The sequence below is a fragment of the Hemiscyllium ocellatum genome, chromosome 31, assembly GCF_020745735.1.
Source record: "Hemiscyllium ocellatum isolate sHemOce1 chromosome 31, sHemOce1.pat.X.cur, whole genome shotgun sequence".
Taxonomy (NCBI): domain Eukaryota; kingdom Metazoa; phylum Chordata; class Chondrichthyes; order Orectolobiformes; family Hemiscylliidae; genus Hemiscyllium; species Hemiscyllium ocellatum.
Genome location: NC_083431.1, coordinates 7574014 through 7596204, shown reverse-complemented (window position 1 = coordinate 7596204; position 22191 = coordinate 7574014). Strand labels below are relative to the sequence as shown.

General features: G+C 40.7%; 1 protein-coding gene across 1 annotated transcript in view; it reads left to right on the top strand.

The window, feature by feature from the left end:
* Positions 1 to 11740: 11740 nt before the first annotated feature.
* The window catches only part of LOC132830223 (uncharacterized), a 51037-nt gene continuing 40586 nt past the window's right edge, over positions 11741 to 22191 (top strand). The window contains exon 1 of the mRNA XM_060847756.1: positions 11741 to 11811. Within this exon, the coding sequence (XP_060703739.1) occupies positions 11766 to 11811 (46 nt within the window). The 5' untranslated portion in view covers positions 11741 to 11765. The remainder of the gene's footprint in view (positions 11812 to 22191) is intronic.

Genomic DNA, 22191 nt, shown 5'->3' with positions numbered 1-22191 from the left:
TGTACTCCTAGGAGAAAGTGAGGACTGAAGATGCTGGAGATCACAGTCAAGAGTGTGGTGCTGGAAAAGCACAAAGATCTCATGCCTGAAACATCGATTCTCCTGCTTCTCAGATGCTGCCTGACCTGCTGTGCTTTTCTAGCACCACACTCTCGACGCTATACTCCTCACTTGGTCCCAGCTGTCTATACCTGATGTATGCCAGACAACCAGTATTCCCTACTCCTGCCAGCCTTGCCCTTCACACGAACAGGAACACGCTGTCCCTGAACTCTTGTGATCTCACTTATGATGGTCTCCCACTTTCCAACAGTCACTTTCCCTGTGAATAGTCTCTCCCAATCAACTTTTGAAAGGTCTTGCCTAATACTGTCAAAATTGACCCTACCACAGTTTAGAACTTTAACTTTTAGATCAGGTCTGTCTTTTTCCATTACTATTTTAAAGCTAATAAAGTATGACTAGTGGCCCCAAAATGTTCCCCCATTAGCATCTCAGTCACTTGCACTGTTTTATTTTCCAAAAGGAGGTCAAGTTTTACCCCTTCTCTAGTAGGTTTGAGAACGTTTTCTTTAACACACTTAACAAATTTCTCCCTATCTAAGCCCTTAATATTATGGCAATCCCAGTCTATGTTTGGAAAGTTAAAATCCCCCACTATTACAATCCTATTACAGTATTCTTACAGCTATCTGCAATCTCCCTACATATTTGGTCCTCAATTTCCCACTGACTATTGGCGGGGTGGGGGTCTACATTACAATCCCATTCCTTTTTATTTCTCAATTCCAACCATATAACTACACTGGACAATCCCTCAGGAATGTCCTCCCGAAGTACTGCCATGATGTTTTCCCTAATCAAAATAATCATTCCCACTCCTGTCTTGACTTCCCTTCTATCCTTTCTATTGTATCTGTACCACGAAACATTGAGTGCCAGTCTCTCTATCAACCATGTTTCTCTAAGAGCTATGATGTCCCATGTTCCTATCCATGCCCTGGGTTCATCTGCCTTAATTGTCATGCCTCTTATATTGAAGTAAATACATTGTAATTCATCAGTCTTTCCTCATTCTTTGTCACACACTTGCCTACCTTGTCTATCTAACTGTCTCCCTTTAATTGGGGAATTTTAATCTACATGTCGATTGGTCAAACTAGGTCGGTCAGGATAGCCTTGAGGAAGAGTTCATTGGATTTGTAGTTTTCTTGAACAGTATGTAATGGAACTGATGAGGGAACAAGCTATCCTAGATCTGGTCCTGTGTAATGAAGCAAGAATAATTAATAATGTCACAGTTAGGGATCCTCTTGGAAGGAACGATCAGAGTATGATTGGATTTAGAATACCTTTGTAAACTGTGAAGGTAAAATCCAATACCGGCGTCCTGTGTTTAAACAAGGGAGTCTACAATAGGATGAGGGAGAAGCTGGCTAAAGTAGACTGGAAGCAAAGACTTGACAGTGGGACAGTTGACAAACAATAGAAGACATTCAAAGCAATTTTCAAAGTGTTCTTATACTCTAACTGTTGAATCGAATTTTAATTAGTATGAGGAGATCGAACAGTTCATACACTTAACCAACACCCTTCCACCCCGACCCCAAATTTACCTGGACCGTCTCAGACTCCTCCCTCCCCTTCCTAGACCTCTCCATTTCTATCTTGGGCAACCGAATCAACACGGACATTTACTACAAACCGACTGACTCCCACAGCTACCTAGACTACACCTCCTCCCACCCTGCCCCCTGTAAAAACGCCATCCCATATTCCCAATTCCTTTGTCTCTGCCACATCTGCTCCCAGGAGGACCATTCCAATACCGAACAACCCATATGGCCTCATTCTTCAAAGACTGCAATTTCCCCCCAGACGTGATCGACGCATCTCCTCCACTTCCTGGTCCTCCGCCCTTGAGCCCTGCCCTTCCAATCGCCACCAGGACAGAACCCCACTGGCCCTCACCTACCATCCTACCAACCTCCATATACATCACATCATCCATCGTCATTTCCGCCACCTCCAAACAGACCACACCACCAGGGATATATTTCCCTCCCCTCTCCCAGCTGCATTCCGAAAAGACCACTCCCTCCGTGACTCCCTTGTCAGGTCCACACCCCTCACCAATCCAACCTCCACTCACGGCACCTTCCCCTGCAACCGCAAGAAATGCAAAACTTGCGCCCAAACCTCCCCCCTTACTTCCCTCCAAGGTCCCAAAGGATCCTTCCATATCCGCCATAAATTCACCTGCACCTCCGCACACATCATTTACTGCATCCGCTGCACTCGATGTGGCCTCCTCTATGTTGGGGAGACAGGCTGCCTACTTGCAGAACGTTTCAGAGAACACCTCTGGGACACCCGCACCAACCTACCCAACCACCCCATGGCTCAACACTCCAACTCCCCCTCCCACTCCACCAAGGACATGCAGGTCCTTGGACTCCTCCATCGCCAGACCATAACAACATGACGGCTGGAGGAAGAGCGCCTCATCTTCCGCCCAGGAACCCTCCAACCACAAGAGATGAACTCAGATTTCTCCAGTTTCCTCATTTTCCCTCCCCCAACCTTGTCTCAGTCCCAACCCTCGAACCCAGCACCACCTTCCTAACCTGAAATCTTCTTCCTGACCTCTCCGCCCCCACCCCCACTCCGGCCTATCACCCTCACCTTAACCTCCTTCCACCTATCGCATTTCCAACGCCCCTCCCCCAAGTCCCTCCTCCCTACCTTTTATCTTAGCCTGCTTGGCACACTCTCCTCATTCCTGAAGAAGGGCTCATGCCTGAAACGTCGATTCTCCTGCTCCTTGGATGCTGCCTGACCTGCTGTGCTTTTCCAGCAACACATTTTCAGCTCTGAATCTGTGACAGCAAACTCAACACTTAGACAAAGATTCTAAAACAACCTTGAACTGAAAAACATTCAGTCTTTTTTAAAAGAAACACCACATGCAGCTTTTTTTGGCTTAAAAACATAAGAGAGGGAGAAGTCAAAAGATCACAAGCTCTTCACATTTTTGCATCTTTACAAAGGAAAGTATAACATTTATATGCTTTAAAATATGCTGAGAAGTGACAGATCCGAAACATCAATCATTCACAAATTCCACAACTTTGTTTCTGTGTATAGATGTTTTGTTTAGGCTAAAATCTGCAGTTCAAAATATGCAAGGAGCCGTTAAGAAGATTACTGAAGTTTTACAAGGTTGCGGAATTTGTGTACATTCAGCCTGTGTCATGAATGCTGTTTCTGACCTTTTGCCACGGTCTTTTTAACTTATTGATCTATGATTCAAGAGTATGGCCAATTTTCCCATCAGGCATTTTAAAATGTTTTCCCACAATACCACATAACTTCTGTACCTTTTCAACCTTCTCTGTTGTCTCACTACTATTTAGGGTCCTGGACCCCTGCCAGACTAGTTTAAACCCTCCCAAGTAATTATAGCAAATCTCCCCACCAGAATATCTCACCGTCCCTTTTGTACAGGTCACTTCTGCCCCAGAAGTAATCCCAATGATCCAAAAGTCTGTCTCTTCACCACCTCCTCAGCCATGCAATCATCTGTCCTATCTTCTTATTCCAACTCTCCTTAGCTCTTGGCACCAGGAATAATCCAGAGATTACTACCCTAGTCTTACCTTTTTGAATTACTGCAATCCATTTCGCCATTGGCGAGGGAGTTCCAAGATTTTGACTCAGTGACACTGAAGGAATGATGATAAATTTCTAAGTCAGGATTTCTAAATTTCTATGTGATGATAAATTTCTCAGTGGCTTGAAGGGGAATTTGCAGATAGCAGTTTTCCCATGTTTTTGCTAATCTTATCCTCCCAGATGGAAGTGATCATGGGTTTGGAAAGTGTTGTCTGTGGAGACTTGGTGAATTTCTACAATGCATCTAGTAGATGGTACATACTGCTGCTACTGTGTTTTGGATGTGGTTCCAATGAAGTTGGCTGTTTTGTCCTGGATGGTGTCATGCTTCTTGAATGCTGTTGGAGCTGCACTCATTCAGGCATATGGGGAGTAATCCATCCCACTCCTTATTTGTGCTTTGCAGAAAGTCAAGAGGCTTTGTTGAGTCAGGATTTGAGTTACTCGCTGCAGGATTCCTAGCCTCTGACCTGCTCTTGTAAGCTTGTCTGGTTCAGTTCCTGGTCAATAGTAACCTCTGGATATTCATTATGGTGCTTTCAGTTATGGTAATTACATCGAATTCAATGAGCGATGCTTAGATTCGTTCATTGGAGATGGTCAATGCCTGACCTTTGTGTCTCTAACACAGCTGAAGGTTGCAGAATCATCAGTGAACATCCCCATTTCTGACCTATGATGGAGGGAGTGTAATTGAGAAGCAGTTGAAGATTGTTGAACCCAAGACAGTATAACTTGGCTCTGTGGTAGAGTGATAGTGGCCTTGTCTCTGAGCCCAGATTTAAATCCCACCTGCTGCAGAGGTGAACAAGTTGATTAGAAACATGTACAATTGGAACTATATTGATGTTCCTTCACTGTCAATGGATCAAAATCCTGGAAATCTTTTCCTAGCAGCACTATGGGTGTACCTCTAGTGGTTCAAGAAAGCAATTCACCACCATCACCTCTTCAAGGATGGTTAGGATTGGACAAATATCCACCTGGAAATTTAGTAGTGGTTCCAGGTTTAGTGCATATAGAGAGAGACTTCAGAAAGAGAGTTTGCATTATTTTGTCAGTTTTATGTAGCTGTTCCCTCAGTAAATCTCAATGGTTCTCACTTAGCTTTTAAAAATTACAAGAAGTTTTGATTAACTAGATAAAGTGGAACTGTTTCCACTAGTCTGGCAGGAGGATTGGAAACCAAAGAACACAGATCTAAGGTATTGTAATTGGCAGATAAATCAGAAGGAAGATCAGGATAAATTCTTACATGTCGAGCGTTGTAGTGTTCTGGAATGTACTACCTGAAAGGGTAGTAGATGTAGATTCAATAGTGACTTTCAAAAGCAAATTCAATGTATAGCCAGCACAGGCACAATGGGTACAAAGGGCTCCTAAGTTTGCAACACCATGAATTGTACAAAACCCCAGCTTGTGACACTACATTTTTCCCACCGCTAAAGGTACATTTCTTCCTTGTGTGAGGAATGGGTTAGTGACTATTTGTAGCTGCCTTTTCCTAGCTAAATACGAATAGAGAGGCATCCCAAATTGGAGGAATAAAAACCCTTAGACATGTGAAGAAGGATCAGTAGTATTCTATTCAACCCCTTGAGCCTGTTCTGCCATTCAATAAAATCATGACAGATCTGATTGTAACCTCTATTCCACATTTCCACCTACCCTTGATAATCTTTCAGCTCTTTGCTTCTATCTACCTTATTGTTTTCAATATTTTTGTATCTCTAATAAAATATGGTGTGTGACCCTTGAGTGCAGTAAAGAGAAAAAAAGGCATACATTTTGTGTTCTGTGAAACACAAACTTGAGATTTCTCGTGGCATGATATTTGCACAGTTTCTTCACAGCGCAAAAGACTAAATTGAATTATTTTTTGAATAAATTTTGTATAAACTGAATTATTCTTAAAAAAAGGATATTGCTAAACATCAAAAGAAATGGAGGACAAACTTTTGTAATTAATTTTAAAGCAGATGGTTCTGTGTAAAAGTTTGTTCCATACTTCACATTGTTGAGCTTTACACTTTGTTGAACTCAGGTACGTGAAAAATTAGAACATGCTCTTGCTCATGAACTTGAAGGTCATTTGATGAATCCTGAGCAAAGACAGATCATTTTCCAGCTAATGGGGATTCCTTATGTACAGAAGCACTTCAGCAACTATCCAGATCAGCCCAGTTTACTGGTGAGTATGGCATGGAAAGGACTATCTTATATAAACATTAGGCATCTAAGGAATGTTTTAGTTTTATATTTCTATGAAGCCAAAGTCCAGGGGATTGTCCACAGGAAGTTTAAAAGTATTTTGTTCAATAATGGCAGGAACTTTATAATATTTAGTGAATCTTCTATGACGTTGCTTACAGTTAACCAAAGGAACAATTCAGGTTGACAGTACATAGGGCTGTTCTGTCATTAGAGAGAGATGACTGGCGGGTGATTTAACTTGAGAGTCAGCACATCTCCGGGTGGGGGGGAGAGGTTGAAAAGGAGAGTCCTTCATGGTAACTTCAATCAGTGTGGAAATTGAACTTATGCTGTTGGCAAACCAGCCATGCAGCCAACTAAGCTAACTGACAATGTAGAATACTTGTCTTTCAAGTTGCTAAACGTTCCTATTTTTCTAACAACAGTCCAACTACCATTTCCATTTATAGTCCCAAAAAATTGAAAAATATGTGGTCTCTTTATCATCTAACATTTTACTAGAAGAACCTATTTGAACAACATACCAGAGTGGCTGTCAACATCAATAGTTCTTTTACAATAGCAATTTCAGTGCCTTTGAGAATTTTGTTCCCTTTGAAAAGGTCCAATGTGCAATACTGGTGAGTAATAAAATGTATTTTTACTTAAATCTTAATCATTTTGTCAGTTTCCAGAGAACCTTTAATAAGAGGTTGTGGCTTGACTCATAGAAGTTGGTTCAAAATGGTGAAAAACTTAATTTCTTTTACAATTATCTACAATTACAAGTAGGTACCAACGATATAGGAAGAAAGAGGAAAGAGGTTCTGCTGAAGGAATTTGAGCAGCCAGGGACTAAATTAAAAAGCAGAACCAAAAAGGTGGTAATCTCCAGATTATTACCTGAACCATGAGTATGGCACAGGGTCAACAAGAATAAATAGATGAACAAATGGCTGCAAGTTTGGTGTGGGAGAAATGTGTTTGAATTGATGGGATATTGACATCAGAACGGGGGAAGGAGGGAGCTGTTCCACTGGTACTGACTCCACTTGAATCATGCTGGGACCAGAGTCCTTGTGAATCCTATAACTAGGGCTGTGGTCAGGACTTTAAACTAAACATTGGGATGGGTGGTTTAGTTGCTTGGGAAATTATGGAAAGACTTCAGGGAGGATTGGGCTCAGCAGAGGTTAAAGTTTCCAGAACGAAAAGTAAGACAGGGAGAAAGGAAAGGATCAGGAATCTAACTTCAGGCACTGTAGATAAACAGATAGTTATGAGAAAGTGAAAGTGAACGCTGAACTGAGGGTGTTGTACTCAAATGGACGCAGTATACGAAACAAGTTAAATGATCTCTTGCCGTGGATTGGAATTGGCAGAATGATGTTGAGGGTATCACAGAGGGCTGCAAGGGGATCAGGGTTGGAAACGAAATATCCAAGGATAGACCTCCTATAGAAAGGACAGGCAGAAGGGCAGGGTTGCCTTATTGGTAAGAAATGAAATTAAATTGATCATAAGAAATGATATAGAGACAGAAGGTGTAGCATCTGTATGGTAGAGTTGAGGAACCACAAAAGAAAAAAGGTCATAATGGGAGTTGTATACAAGCCTCCTAGTAGTCAGATGTTGGGAAGAAAATAAATCAGGAGACAGAAAAGGCATGTAAAAAAGGCACGATTGTAATAATCATGGGGACTTTAGGTTGAATGAGAATATCAGGTTGGTAGCGGATCTCAAGAAAAGCAATTTGTGGAATGTCAACGAGATTTTTGTTGGAGCAGCTTGTGCTAGAGCCTGCTTGGGGATAGGCAATTCTGGATTTAGTGATTTGTAATGAGGCAGACTTGATTAGGGAGTTGAAGGTGAAGGAACCCCGGGAAGGCAATATCTATTACATGATAGAATTCATCCAGCAGTTTGGGAAGCAGAAGATTGAATTAGATCTAACACTATTATACGGTAACTACAATGACACGAGGGAGGAGCTGGCCAGGGTTGAATGGAAAAGACACCTAGCAGGGAAGACTGTGGAGCAGCAATGGCAGAGGTTTCTGGGGGTAATTCAGGGGGCACAGCAGAAATTAATTCCAAGGAAGAAGAAACATTAAGGGAAGAATGAGGCAATAATGGCTGACAAGGGAAGTTAGAGACCGCATAAAAGCAAAAGGAAAAGCATACAATGTGGTGAAGATTAATGAGAATCCAGAGGATTGGGAAGCCTTTAAAAATCAGCAGAAGATAATTGAAAGATATGGGGAGAAAATGAAATATGAGAATAAGCTAGCTTTGTTAGGTTTTTTTCTCGAGGTTTCAGACACAAGATGCAATTTGCACACACCAACTTCTGCAAACAGTTAAAGTTTTTTAAAGCTTGTACAAGCTAGGTGACCCCCTTTTGACCCTCTTCACAGGCATGCAAAGTTGGGTCAAAGTGAGGCACTGAACAAAGAAAACACATCCCCTTTATACAGGTCAGTTGACCATTCTCACAGATACTCTGGCCACTGCCCCATAGTCACATGCCACTCAAAACAACCCCCATTCACTCCCTCACAAACACGTTAACCCAGGTAGAATGGTAGGATGAGATCATTCTCAGAGATAATGTAAATGTAAATGCTCTAATCCTGGGGAATCGTTATGTAGACGATTTCCTGACTCAGTGATTCCCCAAGGCAATGCAGGCGCGACATATCTAGCTTCAGGGAATGGCGAGAAAGCATTTCTGAATGGAAGGGATTGAATGATAGTTTAATTTGATAATAGCAAGACAGTAGTAGTAAATGGCTTGTCTAAATGAAATGTGAATTACAATGGATAATCATCCATATTCCTGCATGCTATCTGAGATAGAATGTCTTCCCCAACCACTTTCAGAATGTTCACCTTTGCAGTCTAACTTTTTAATATTACATTAATGTCCAGAGAGGTATTCCTTTACAGCATGTCATTATAAAAGGAGATAGCAAGAGTTTTTTCAGATATCTAAAAGGTAAGAGCGAAGCAAGAGTATACATTGGCCTGCTGGAAATGATGCTGGAGGAGTAGTAATGGGAAACAAACTGTGGAGGAGCTAAATAGTTATTTTGCATCAGTTTTCACATTGGAAGAAATCAGCTACATACCAGAACTTCAAGAGAGTCAGAGATCAGCAATGAGTTGGCAGTAAGGAGAAGGTATTGGATAAGCTGAAAAATCTAAAGTTGGTAGACCACCTGCACCCAATAGACTACACCCCAGTGTTCTGAAGGTGCTAGCTGAGGAATTTGTAGAGGCATTGTTGGTGCTCTTTCAAGAATCACTGGAGTCAAAGAGGGTACCAGAGGAATGGAAAGTGGCTAATTTAACACTCCTGTTTAAAAAGGGAGAGAGTGAGGAGGAAGACATGAAATGATAGGCCAGTTGGTCTGACCTTGTTTGTTGTTAAGATTTTAGAGTCCATTATTAAGGATGAGATTGCACAGTGTTGGTAAAATAGAGCTCAGTCAGTACGGCTTTGTCAAGGGGAGATCATGCCTGACAAACCTGTTAGAATCCCTTGAGGAGGTAATGAACATCTTGAACAAAGGAGAGCCAGTGGATGTGAACTATTTGGAATTCCAGAAGGCCTTTAACAAGGTATCGCACAGGAGGCTGCTAAATAAGATAAGAGCCCATGGTATTAGGGGTAAGGTACTGGCATAGATAGAGGATTAGCTGACTGACAGAAGGAAGAGAGTAGGGATAAAAGGGTCTTCTAAACTAGTGGACTTCTACAGGGACCAGTATTGTGACCACAACAATTCATATTAAACATTAGGAATATGGATGAAGCAATTGAGGACATTGTTGCTGAGTTTTCAGATAACACAAAGAAAGATGGAAGAATAGATAATGTTCAGGCAGCAGGATGGCTGTAGAATGACTTAGACACGTGAGGCGAGTGGACAAAGAGTGGCAGATGGAATACAATGTGGCAAAGTGTGTGGTTATGCATTTTGGTAAGAAGATTGGAGATGTCGACTATTTTCTAAACAGAGAAATCTTTGAAATCTGAAGCGCAAAGGCACTTGGGAGTCCCAATTCACAATTCTCTTAAGATTAATATGCAGGTTCAGATAGCAGTTAGAAAGGCAAATGCATTCATTTCAAGAGGCCTAGAAAACAAGAGCAGCGATGTACTGCTGAGGCTATAAACACGTTGATCAGACTGCATTTGGAATATTATGAACGATGGTGGGCCCCAAATCTAAGGAAAGATGTTCAGGCATTGGAGAGGATTCATAAGAGGTTTACAAGAGTGATCCCAGGATGAATGACTTGTCATATGAAGAGCAGTTGAGGATTCTGGGTCTGTATTCAATGATTCTTTGAAGGATGAAGGTGGATCTGATTGAAACTGACAGAATACTGAGAGGCCCAGATAGAATGGACATGGTGAAGATATTTCCGTTAGTAGAAGACACAAGGATCTGAGGGCACAGTCTCAGGGTGAAGAACAACCCTTTAAAACTGAGATGAAAAGAAATTTCTTCAGCCAGATGATACGGAAACTGTGGAGTTCATTGTTACAGAGGGCTATGGATGCCAAGTCATTGAGGTTATTAAGACAGAAATAGATATGTTCTTAATTAGTAAGGGGATCAAGGGTTATGGAGAGAAGGCAGGAGAATGGGGTTGAGAAACCTATCAGCCATGATCGAATGGCAGAGCAGACTCGATGGGCTGATGGCCTAATCTGCTCCCATATCCTATGGCCTAATATTCTGATTAATATGCAGGATTTTTAAAATTAGTGAAAATATATATGGAGATGTAATGCAGTCGATTTGGGTGAAGAATTATTCAATGCTTAATGCTAATTAAGTATAGTATAAATAGCAATTAGCAACATTTTTACTGTTATCTAATTTTAACTTACAATGATCATACAGTGGAACTCAGGTGGCTTATGTTTAAACACAAAAAACTGCAAATCTGAAACAAGAGAGCGCTGGAAAAACATAGCCTTATCTGGCAGCATCTGTAGAAAGAAAACAGTTGACGATTTGAGTGCAGTGACCCTTCATTAGAGCTGAATTTATGCTAATGATTGGATGTGAACAGAATACCGTACATGGACACGGTGCTGATATAGAGAGAAAGAGAGAGAGAAGGAATAGGGTGATAAAGAGATTGCAAATGATAAACCAAGAGAGAGATAACAGGTGGATGGGGTAAATGTTTGAAAATGAGTTGTCTGTGTTGGAAGCAACCCAAAAAGGAAAGGACAGGACCTCGACATCTGGGGAAGACAACAAACAAGGGAGAGGGCGATCCATGTTCAGAAATTGTTAAATTCGGAGAAATCCTGTTCTAAAGAAAGATCACTCGATTCAAAGCATCAACTCTGATTTCTCTCCCCAATGCTGCCATACCTGCTGAGCTTTTCCAGCATCTGCAGTACTTTTGGTTTTTTTTTATTAAATTGAGTGATGAGTCATGAAGAATGTAAGATGTCTAGGCAGAAGATGAGGTGTTATGTTTTTAAAATATTAATAAGTGTTTTATGCAATCCCTTTGTTATTATATGATGGAATACTTATATAAATGAGTTTAAAATAGTAAAGGAATTTCAAACAAATGTGTTTAATATTTAAAATGTTCATACAGCTTCATTTTAGATTCAAGTATCTTCTTGAAGCCATTTTTCATCCTGTAGAGTTAGCATTCACAATTTTAATTAAGAGCTTAATATTTTTTGAAATGCTATTCTGTATTCTTCATAATTTCTAATTTTCCAGAGTTTTAGACTGCAAACAAATAATTTTTCAACTCTGTCTTTGTGTCTTCCTCTAAAACAGCAACCACCCAACATGACAGCTATCCAACGTGAGCTTCAGCTACAGAGTACTCGAGTTTGGCTACAAGATATGCTGATGAAGGTAGCCAAACAGTGTGGCTGCCAAAGAAATCCAGGTGATACTATGGAGTCAAATTTCCTCCAACAGTTTTTAACTAATGCTAATGTAGTTTATTATATTATTAGGGCTAGCAGAATCTCTGCCAAACTTGTTGTGGCTATGGTTATGAGCTTTTCCATCACTGTGAATGAAGAGATGGTATGACAAGATTCCACAACTAAAAATTCATAATGTCTGCGTTACTGTAGAGATGCTAAACTATCTGTTCTCACAAATGAGCATAAAAAAGCTATGGCATATTTTCAAGAATATTCTACTTTACTTTATTGTCCAGGCCATGTCATAGAGTATACAACACGGAAACAGACCCTTTGGTTCAACTTGTCTGCACCCAAACATCCCAATCTGACCGAATCCCATTTGCTAGCATTTAGTTCATATCCTTCTAAACCCTTCCTATTCAGATACCCATCTACATTCCTTTTAAATTTTGTAATTGTACCTGCCTCCACCACTTCCTCTGGCAGCTTGTTCCATACACTCACCACTCGGTGTGAAAAAGTTGCCCCCTCGGGTTGTTTTTAAGTCTTTACACACACACACACACACACACACACACACACACACCCCAGCACATCAGCCATGCAAACTTACCAAGTCAGGGGTACATACAGGGTAGGGGAATCGGTCTGGGTGGGTTACTCTTTGGAGGGTGGGTGTGGACTTGTTGTCCCGAAGGGCCTGTTTTCATACTGCAAGGAATCTAATCTAATCTAATCAAACATCCCTGTAAATCTTTTCTGCACCTTCTCAATTTTAACAATATCCTTCCAAAGAGGGGTGACTAGAATTGTACGCAGTATTCTAAAAGTGGTCTCGACATCCAAAAAACGGATAATCAGGCCATTTTGCTTCACTCTTTACTGTATTCAAATTAATGACTGGGTTTCCTACAATAACAACTGCAGTTCAGAAGTATCTAATTAGCTGTAAAGCATTTTGGGAATGCTGTTGGTCATGAAAGACTCAATTTAATGTAAGTCTTCTCACTTTCATCATTGTAATGAGTGAGTTTGCTATTGTAGCTGCAGTCCCATTAAGGTATTGCGTGGATGCTAGGTACTTTCCCACAAGAAGTGGGGAAAACTATATGTAGTTATCCTAGATCTTTTTTTGTGGTTCTCCTAGCAGCCAGATATGAAGTATCATTGACAAAGCAATTGTTTCTCCTTTCATTCTCTTTTATATATGCCTCATTTGCTTGCACTTATTTAACTGTGATACCTTGGCATTCTTGTTTCTGAATCAAGAAGTAGTGAGTTGAAATTCCACTTCAGAACACGAGTACATAATCTTAGCTGATAATCAAATAATTAGGGATTCAGTATGAACAAAGATATTGTTTTCTATCTGCTCCCTCAGGTTTATGTAAAAGTTCCCATGACAGTATGCTTAAGTGATTAGATATATTTCTTCTTGCCTGCTAGTATTTATCCCTCAACAAAAATCACTAAAACAGTTGAATTAGGAATTTATTTCAGTGCTCTTTGTGGGATCTTCCTAATGCTGATGAAAAAAAGAAGAAATGGTTTGTCACAGACAAGTATCCCTAGTTGCTTCAGGTCTTGTATAAAATTAGTAATTTTGAGATAAGTATTTCAATATATTTTTAACAGTATAACTCATACTGCTGCATCAAAAATATAGTAACTTCCAATGAGTGCTGCATTGATTTATACGTTGAAGATAAAAATATGAAAATCAGGTGTGTTGAGTTATAATGTTGGTGGTAACTAACATTTTATCATTGAATGTAGTAGAAAAGGTTTTTTTTTAACTAGGGTTTTCACTGTAATCAATGGTAGTGACATTTTGTTATGGTTAATTCTTCAGTTATTGCCGTTATCAAATGCTAACTTTTATTAGCCATTAATCTCAGATCCTTCACATATTTGGATCTCCTAATTTTATTAATCTATGTTTTAAATTGTAATATACGTACAACCTACATTTGGATGTAAATCTGTAACTTTAGATTCAACGTAGTATTGCAACGTTTGTTTGGATTTCTGTGTTTTGTTGCAGTGATCTGCTTTCTAAATCATTTTTAATCTCTCTCTGCAATCATAATATAATTCTGGTGGAAGTCAGCATGTTGTTACTAACTGAAAGTTGATTTATTTCACTTGTAGATTTCCTAATGTTAAAAAGTTAAATAAAAGTTAGAAACAAAACAAAAACAGAAATTGCCGGAAAAACTCAGCAGGTCTGGCAGCATCTGTAGAGAGATATCAGAATTAACATTTTGGGTCCAGTGACTCTTCTTTAGAGCTGATGTTAGCAAAGAAAAAGTTGGTATTTATATAGGAAGTGGGGTGGAGGTAGAGGAGAGAGTAAACGATATGTTGAGGTGGAGCCAAAAGAGAGAAACACAGTTAAACAGACAAAGGATTGGTTAAACATGAGTCTGAGGCAATGAATAGCTGCTAAAGTGTAGCGGACAATGGGTTGATTGATTGATTTATTGTAGTCACATGTACCTGAGTACAGTGGTACAGTGAAAATGTTTTTGTTTTGCGAGTAGTATAGGCAGATCAAAGCAAACAAAGGCAATCATACTGTACTTACAGCAAGGCATACAAGGCTACAGCTGCACAGGAGGTGCACAAAGCAAGATCAACATTATTTGAATTCAGAGAGGTCCACTCAACAGTCGAATAACGACAGGGAAGAAGCTGTTCTTAGATCTGTTGGTGTGTATGTTTAAGTTTCTGTATCTTCTGCTCAATGAAAGAGCATTTCTGGGGTGGGAAGGGTCTTTTATGATATTGGCAGCTTTTCCGCAGCAACAAGAAGTGTAAATGGAGTCCATAGATAAGAGGTTGGCTTCCATGATGTTTTCGGCTGTGTACACAATTTTTTGTAGTTTTTTTACAGTCCTGTGCTGAGTAGTTGCCGTACCACACGGATAGAATGCTTTCTATGGTGCTTCTGTAAAGTTGGTAAGGGGCCTCATAGCTGCCTGAGGAAGAAGAGGTATTATTGTGCCTGTTTGACCGTCACATCCTCCTTTTGTTCTGAAGTCAATGATCAGTTGTTTTGTTTTGCCAATATTGAGAGAGAATGTTATCATTGTACCATGACACCAAGCACTCAATCTCCTTCCTGTATTCTGATTCATCAGTAGTTTGATATCTGTCCTACGACAATAGTGTCGTCAGCAAACTTGAAGATGGCATTTGTTTGGAATTTGGATGCACAGGCGTTGTTGTACAGTGAGTACAGTAGGAGGCTGAAAACTCATCCTGGCAAGGCATCAGTGTCGAGGATTATTGTGGAGGAGGAGTTGTTGTCGATCTTCACTGATTGCAATCTGTCGGTCAGGAAGCTGAGGATATAGTTCCAGAGGCCAGAGCTGAGACCTAGGTCTCGGAGTTTTGAGATTACTCTGGAAGGAATTATGGTGTTGGAGGCAGATCTGTAGTCAATGAGTAGGAGTTTTATGTAGGTGTCCTTATTATGCAGATGTTCCAGGGATGAGTTTGGGGCTACGAAATGGCGTCCGCTGTAGACCCTGTTTTGCCAGTAGGCAACTTGCAGTGGATTGAGGCAGACTCGAGATGTCGGAGTTGATATAGGCCATGACCAACCTGTCAAAGCACTTCATGATTATGGCGGTTAGTTGTGTGTGGTAGCAGCCTATGTGATGACGAGGCCTGATGTGTGAGGGTAGGACAAGGCCTCAAGCACTAAAATTGTTGAACTCAATGTAAAGTCCAGAAGGCTGTAGGGTTTCCAAGCAGAAAATGAGGTGCTGTTCTTCCAGCTTGCACTGAGGTTTGCTGGAACACTGAAGAAAGCCTGAGACAGAGACGTTGGCCACGGAACATGGTGGTGTATTGAAGTGGCAGGCAACAGGAAGCTCCAAGTATTTTTTGCGAGCATAATGTATGTGTTCCGCAAAATGGTCACTCAGTCTGTGCTTTGTTTCCCCAGTGTAGAGATCACATTGAGAGCAGTGAATGCAGTGGACGAGTTGAGAGAAGTGTAGATAAAGTGCTGCTTCACCTGGAAGGTGTCTTTGGGGCCTTGGATAGTGAAAAAGGAGGAAGTAAATGGGCACATTCAGCTAAACCAAATGTTTCCTTTTTACTTACTTATATAAGCTTTTACTTTAATGTTCTATTTTTGCTAGGTTTGTTTAAATTCATTCACTAGTCAAGGGCATTGTTGCCCTTCCCTGATTGCCCAGAGGACAGTTAAGAGTCAATCATGTTGCTGTGGCTGTGAGTCAGGTAAGAATGGCAGTTTCCTTCCTAAAAGGACATTAGTGACCCAGATGGGTTTTCCTGACAATCAGCAATGATTTCATGGTTATCATTGGACTCTTATTTCCAGAATTTTATTGAATTCAAATTCCACTGTCTGCTGTGGTGGGATTCAAGCCCAGGCCCCCAGAACATTATCTGGGTCTCTAGATTTACAGTCCGGCAATAATACCATAAGGCCGTCACCTCCCCACTGGTTGTATTCACGTTCTATTATTTTCCTTATCAATTTCTTTGGCTTCCTTTGTTTTATTTTAAAATCTTCCCAATCCTGCAGCTGCAGTGCAGTGGACTGACAGTTTTGAATTTTTTTCCACCTTGAAGAAATTTATTATTTCTTTAGCATTCAGTTGGTTTACTTAGTCTAAATATAGATTGAAGTCACCCATGATTACTATGTTGCCTATGCTACAAGCTTATCTCAGGACTTGATTTATACCATACCCCCTACTACCACCACTATTTGATGACCTACAAAAAGCAAAAGAAAAAACATGCAATATGGTGAAGATTAGTGGGAAGCCAGAGGGGTTGGAAGCCTTTAAAAGCCAGCTGGCCAACTGAAAAAGCAATAAGGAGAGAAAAGCTGAAACATGAGGATAAACTAGCTAGTAATGTAAAAGAAGATTGCAAGAGTTTTTTTAGTCACATAAAATGTAATTGAAAGGCAATAGTGGACATTGCACTGGCCCCAGCTGTTTCTTTATTTCTCTATTTGGATTTCATATATCCCTTAGTAGTGTACTGATCTCATATTATCATTGCAACTCCAACTCCTTTTTCTTCTTTTCTGTCTTTCCTAAATGTCGAATACGCTGAAAATGTGTTGCTGGAAAAGCGCAGCAGGTCAGGCAGCATCCAAGGAACAGGAAATTCGACGTTTCGGGCAGAAGCCCTTCTTCAAGGGCTTTCCTGAAGAAGGGCTTATGCCCGAAACGTCGAATTTCCCGTTCTTTGGATGCTGCCTGACCTGCTGCGCTTTTCCAGCAACACATTTTCAGCTCTGATCTCCAGCATCTGCAGTCCTCACTTTCTCCTCCTAAATGTCGAATACCCTTGAATATTCAGTTCCCAATGTTGCTCATCATGCAGCCATATTTCTGTAATAACAATTATATCATAACCATTTACCTCTATTTACGACTTCAGATCATCTACCTTTATGTGAATACTGCACATATTCAGGTAGCATGTCTTAACTTTGGCTTTTTGACATTATTTCACATTTGAAGCAGACTCAATGCTGAGTTTTCTTTGTCCTGTATTACATAACATAAGAACTAGGAGCAGGAGTAGACCGTTTGGCCCTTTGAGCCTGCTCTGCCATTCAGTAAGATCATGGCTGACTTTTTTGTGGCTTCAGCTCCACTTACCTACCCTCTCAATGCAACCCTTAATTCCTTTACTGTTCAAAAAATTATCTGTGTTGGCTTTGAAAGCATTTACTGAGGAAGCCTCAACTACTTCACTGGGCACAGAATTCCATAGATTCACAACCCTCTGGGTGAAGTTCCTCTTCAATTCAGTCCTAAATCTGCTACACCTAATTTGAGGCTATGCTCTCTTGTCCTAGTTTAACCTGCCAGTGGAAATATCCTCTCTACTTGTATCATATCTATTCCCTTCATAATTTTATATTTCTTTAAGGTCCCTCCTCATCCTTTTAAATTCCAATGAATATAATTCCAGTCTACCAGTGTGTCCTAAACTCTGAAATCAACCTACAGAACCTTTTCTGCACCCCTTCTAATACCAGTACATCCTTTCTCAAGTAAGAAGACCAAAATTGCATGCAGTATTCCAGGTATGGCCTCACCGATTTGCCTCGCAGCTTTCTGCTTCCTATTATAAACTACACTTTCTTCCAATTGGATTACCCCTCAGATTCACATCCCCCGATAAGCGAGCTTAAACTAACCCCCAAGTCACCCGGTGAACAGGTTGGTCCCAATCCCATTAAAGTGTAATCTGTCCAGCTTGTAAGTCCTGCATGCCTAGTCCCAATGCCTCAGAAATCTGATGTCTTCTCTCCCACAGCAGTTTTCCAGCCATGCGTTCAGTCAATTAATTGTCCTGTTCTTATGTTCACTGGTGTGTGGCACAGTCATCCTGAAATTACTGCTCTTGAGATCCTATTTTTAATTTCATTCCTAATTCACTGAAATCTACCTTGAAGACCTTATCTTTCTACCTACCTATGTTGTTGGTTCCAATATGAGTCATGATTTCTGGTTAATGCCCTCAGAGAAGGATGTCCTGAGACCAATCTATGACATCTTGACACTGGTACCAGGGAGGCCACACCCCATTCTGGAGTGATGTTTAATGCTCAGAAAAACCTGTCCATATTGAATCCCCCATCACTATTATGCTTCTACTCTTTGTTTTCTCCAATCGAGCGCAGCTCAGCTATCTGTGGTGCCATGAAGCTATCTCTGGTTGCACTCCCCTGAGGAACTATCGCCTTCACTAGTTTCCAAATGGAATACCAATTAGTAAACTCAATAGACTCAAAAGACTACTATGAGGCAGAAGTGGGTACTACAGATGCTGGAGATCAGAGTCAAGTTTAGAGTGGTGCTGGAAAAGCACAGCGGTTCAGGCAGCATCCGAGGAGCAGGGGAATCAACGTTTCATCATTTTCCTGCTCCTCAGATGCTGCCTGACCTGCTGTGCTTTACCAGTACCACTCTACACTTCACTATGTGTCCAGTTCTCTTAAATTGCTTAACAGTCACCCATACCCTCTGCCTGTGCATGACTAATCTCTAGGCCTTATTCCTGTTGAAGGGCTTTTGCCCGAAACATTGATTTTTACTGCTCCTCAGATGCTGCCTGACCTGCTGTGCTTTTCCAACACCACTCTAATCTTGACTGTAATCTCCAGCATCTGCAGTACCCACTTTGGCCATGTCGAATCTCCAGTGTGACCACTGTTTTTATGTGCTAATCATGTAGTCCTCTGTGTTGAAGGAAGAAAATGAATTTGTGGAATGTCTATGAGATGATTTTTTTGGAATAGTTTGTGACAGAGCCTATTAGGGTACAGCAAGTTCTGGATTTGGTAATGTGTAATTAGGAAGCTTAAGGTGAAGAAACCCGGAGGGGACAGAGACCATAAGAGGATAAAATTCACCCTGCAGTTTGAGAGGGAGAAGCTAGAATGGAATATAACTCTATTATAATTGAGTAAAGGTAACTACAAAGATTTGAGGGAGGAGCTGTCGAGAGTTGGTTGGAAGAGACCCTAGTAGGGAAGACAGTGGAGCAGCATTGGCAGGAGGTTCTAGGGGTAATTCGGGAGGTACAGCAGAAATTCATCCCAAGGAGGAAGAAATATATAAAGGGAAGACATGACAACTATAGCTGACAGGCAATATCAGAGACAGCATCAAAGCAAAATAAAAAAAACATGCAATATGATGAAGGTTAGTGGGAAACCAGAGGAGTTGGAAGCCTTTAAAAGCCAGCAGGCTGACTAAAAAAGCAATAAGGAGAGAAAAGATGAAACATGAGGGTAAACTAGCTAGTAATATAAAAGAAGATTGCAAGAGTTTTTTTAGTCACATAAAAAGGAAGTGAATAGTGGATATTGCACTGCAGGAAATTGAGATTGGAGAAGTAGTGATGGGGGAGCAAATAAATAGTTAATTTAAATCAATCTTCATGGTGGTAGCATATCAGAACTTCTATAGAGTCAGGAACAAAGGTGAGTGAAGTGGCTATCACTAAGGAGAAGGTGGTGGGGAACTTGAGAGGTCTGAAGGTGGATAAATCAGCTGGACCAGATGGACTATATTCATAGTTCTGAAGGAGATGGCTGAGGAGAATGTGGAGTTATTGGTAGTACTCTTTCAGAAATCACTGGAGTCGGGGAGGGTGCCTGAGGACTGGAAAATTGCTAATGAACACTCCAGTTTAAGAAGGGAGGAAGACAGGAAGCTATTGGCAGGTTAGACCAACCTCACTAATTGGTAAGATCTTAGAATCCATGATCAAGGATGAGATTGCAAGGTACATGGAAGTGCATGGTAAAATAGGACTGAATCAACACAGCTTCATCAAGCAGAGATCATGCCTGACAAATCTGTTAGAATTCTTTGATGAAGTAATGAGCAAGGTAGACAAAAGAAAGCCAGTGGATGTAATCTGTTTGGATTTCCAAAAGGCCACACAAAAAGCTGCTAAATAAGATAAAAATTCATGGTGTTAGGGACAAAGTGCTAGCACTGATAGTGGATTGACTGATGGCCAAAGGCAGAGAGTGGGGACACAATGACACAAAGATAAGTGGAGGGACAGGTCGTGTTGAGGAAGTGGGGAGGCTGCAGGAGGACTTGAATAGGCTAAGAGAGTGGGCAAAGAAGTGGCAGATAGAATATTATGTGGGAAAGTGTGAGCTTATGTATATTATTGGGAAGAATGGAGGAATGTACTATTTTCTAAATGGTGAAATGCTCATAAATCTGAAACACAATGGGACTTGGGCGTCCTAGTTCAGGATTCTCTTAAGGTTTACATGCAGGTCCAGTTGGCAGTTAGGAAGGCAAATGCAATGTTAGCATTCATTTCAAGAGGATGAGAATACAAGAGCAGAAATGTACAGCTGAGGCTGTATACGGCTCTGATAAGATTGCATTTAGAATATTATGAGGGGTTTTGCACCAAAATCCTAAGGAAGGGTGTGCTGTCCTTGGAAGAGGACCAGAAGAGAGTTACAAGAATGATTCCGTGGATAAAGGGCTTGTCATATGATAAGCAATTGAGGTCTCTGAGTCTGCACTTGACAGAGTTTAGAATGATGAGAGGAAACCTCATTGAAACTTATAGAATACTGAGAGGCCTGGATAGAGTGGATGAGGAGAAGATGTTTCCATTAGTAGGAGAATCTAGGATCTGAGGGCACAATCTCATAACAAAGAGATGAGCCTTTAGAAATGAAATGAGGAGGAAATTCTTCAGCCAGTGGATGGGGAATCTGTGGAACTCTTTGCTGCAGAATGCTATGGATGTGAAGTCATAGTGTATTTAAGACAGAGATAAATAGGCTCTTGATTAGTAATGGGATCCACGGTTCCAGGGAGAAGGCAAGAGAATGGAATTGAGAAGCATATCAGCCACGACCATTTGGTGGAGCAGATCTGATTGACCAAATGGTTTAATTGTGCTCCTACATCTTGTGGTCTTTTGTTGGGTGCACAACAGAGACTCCAGCTGCTGCTCAAGTTCTAAAACCCAAAGTTCAGGTTTTTGGAGCCACTGACATCTGCAGATATGATTGTCAGGGACATATGTTATGTTCTTGACTTCACATTATAACACAGGATATACACACCATTTATCCCAGTTGTCTTGCATTCTGAAAGCGATGTATTTTCCTTACAATAAGTATAAACCTTTTATTAAAAAAAAGTACAGGAAACTTTACTTCACTTAAGTTAACTTTATTTTTCTTTAGTTTAAGTTTATGATTTTATTTTATTTTGACTTGATTTGATTTGACTTCTCTTTTACTTGTGTTCTGTGCTGAGATCCACATAATTTCTTCTTATTTATTAATGACAATATTTTAAGCTAGTAGCGGCTTCTCACCAACCAATGTAATTATAGTTTTTCTTTTATATCACTTTTGGATTTTTGGTCACATTCAGCCCCAGCTACTTTGGCCCTGAGTCAGTATATCAGCCGCAGTTCTTCCACAGCTGTCTCCACTCCTAGATGGTCTCAATTTGCTGGGCTCTGTTTTCTTGAGCCCTCTTTTTAATGGCTGAGTTTTTTGTTTCAGCTTGCATTTTCCAAATCCCGATCAAATCAGGCCTTCAGACAACAGGAGCATCAGTGACTGTCCTGAATTATTAGGGTCATTATTTGCCATCTTTATAAGTTGCTTTTGGCATCCTAATAGTGGAGGAATGGATGGCCAACAGGTTGTGACCCTGTGGCTAACATGACTGGGGCAGTGCAGACATTACTGACTTAGCAACGAGTGCTTGCTGATGGTATTAGCATGCTCCACAGCAGCTTGAATTATTTACTTTGTCCTGATAAAACCTGACAGCTAAGTCCATCCACTGTGCTGATTGGAAGGGAGTTTTTTGATTTTGACC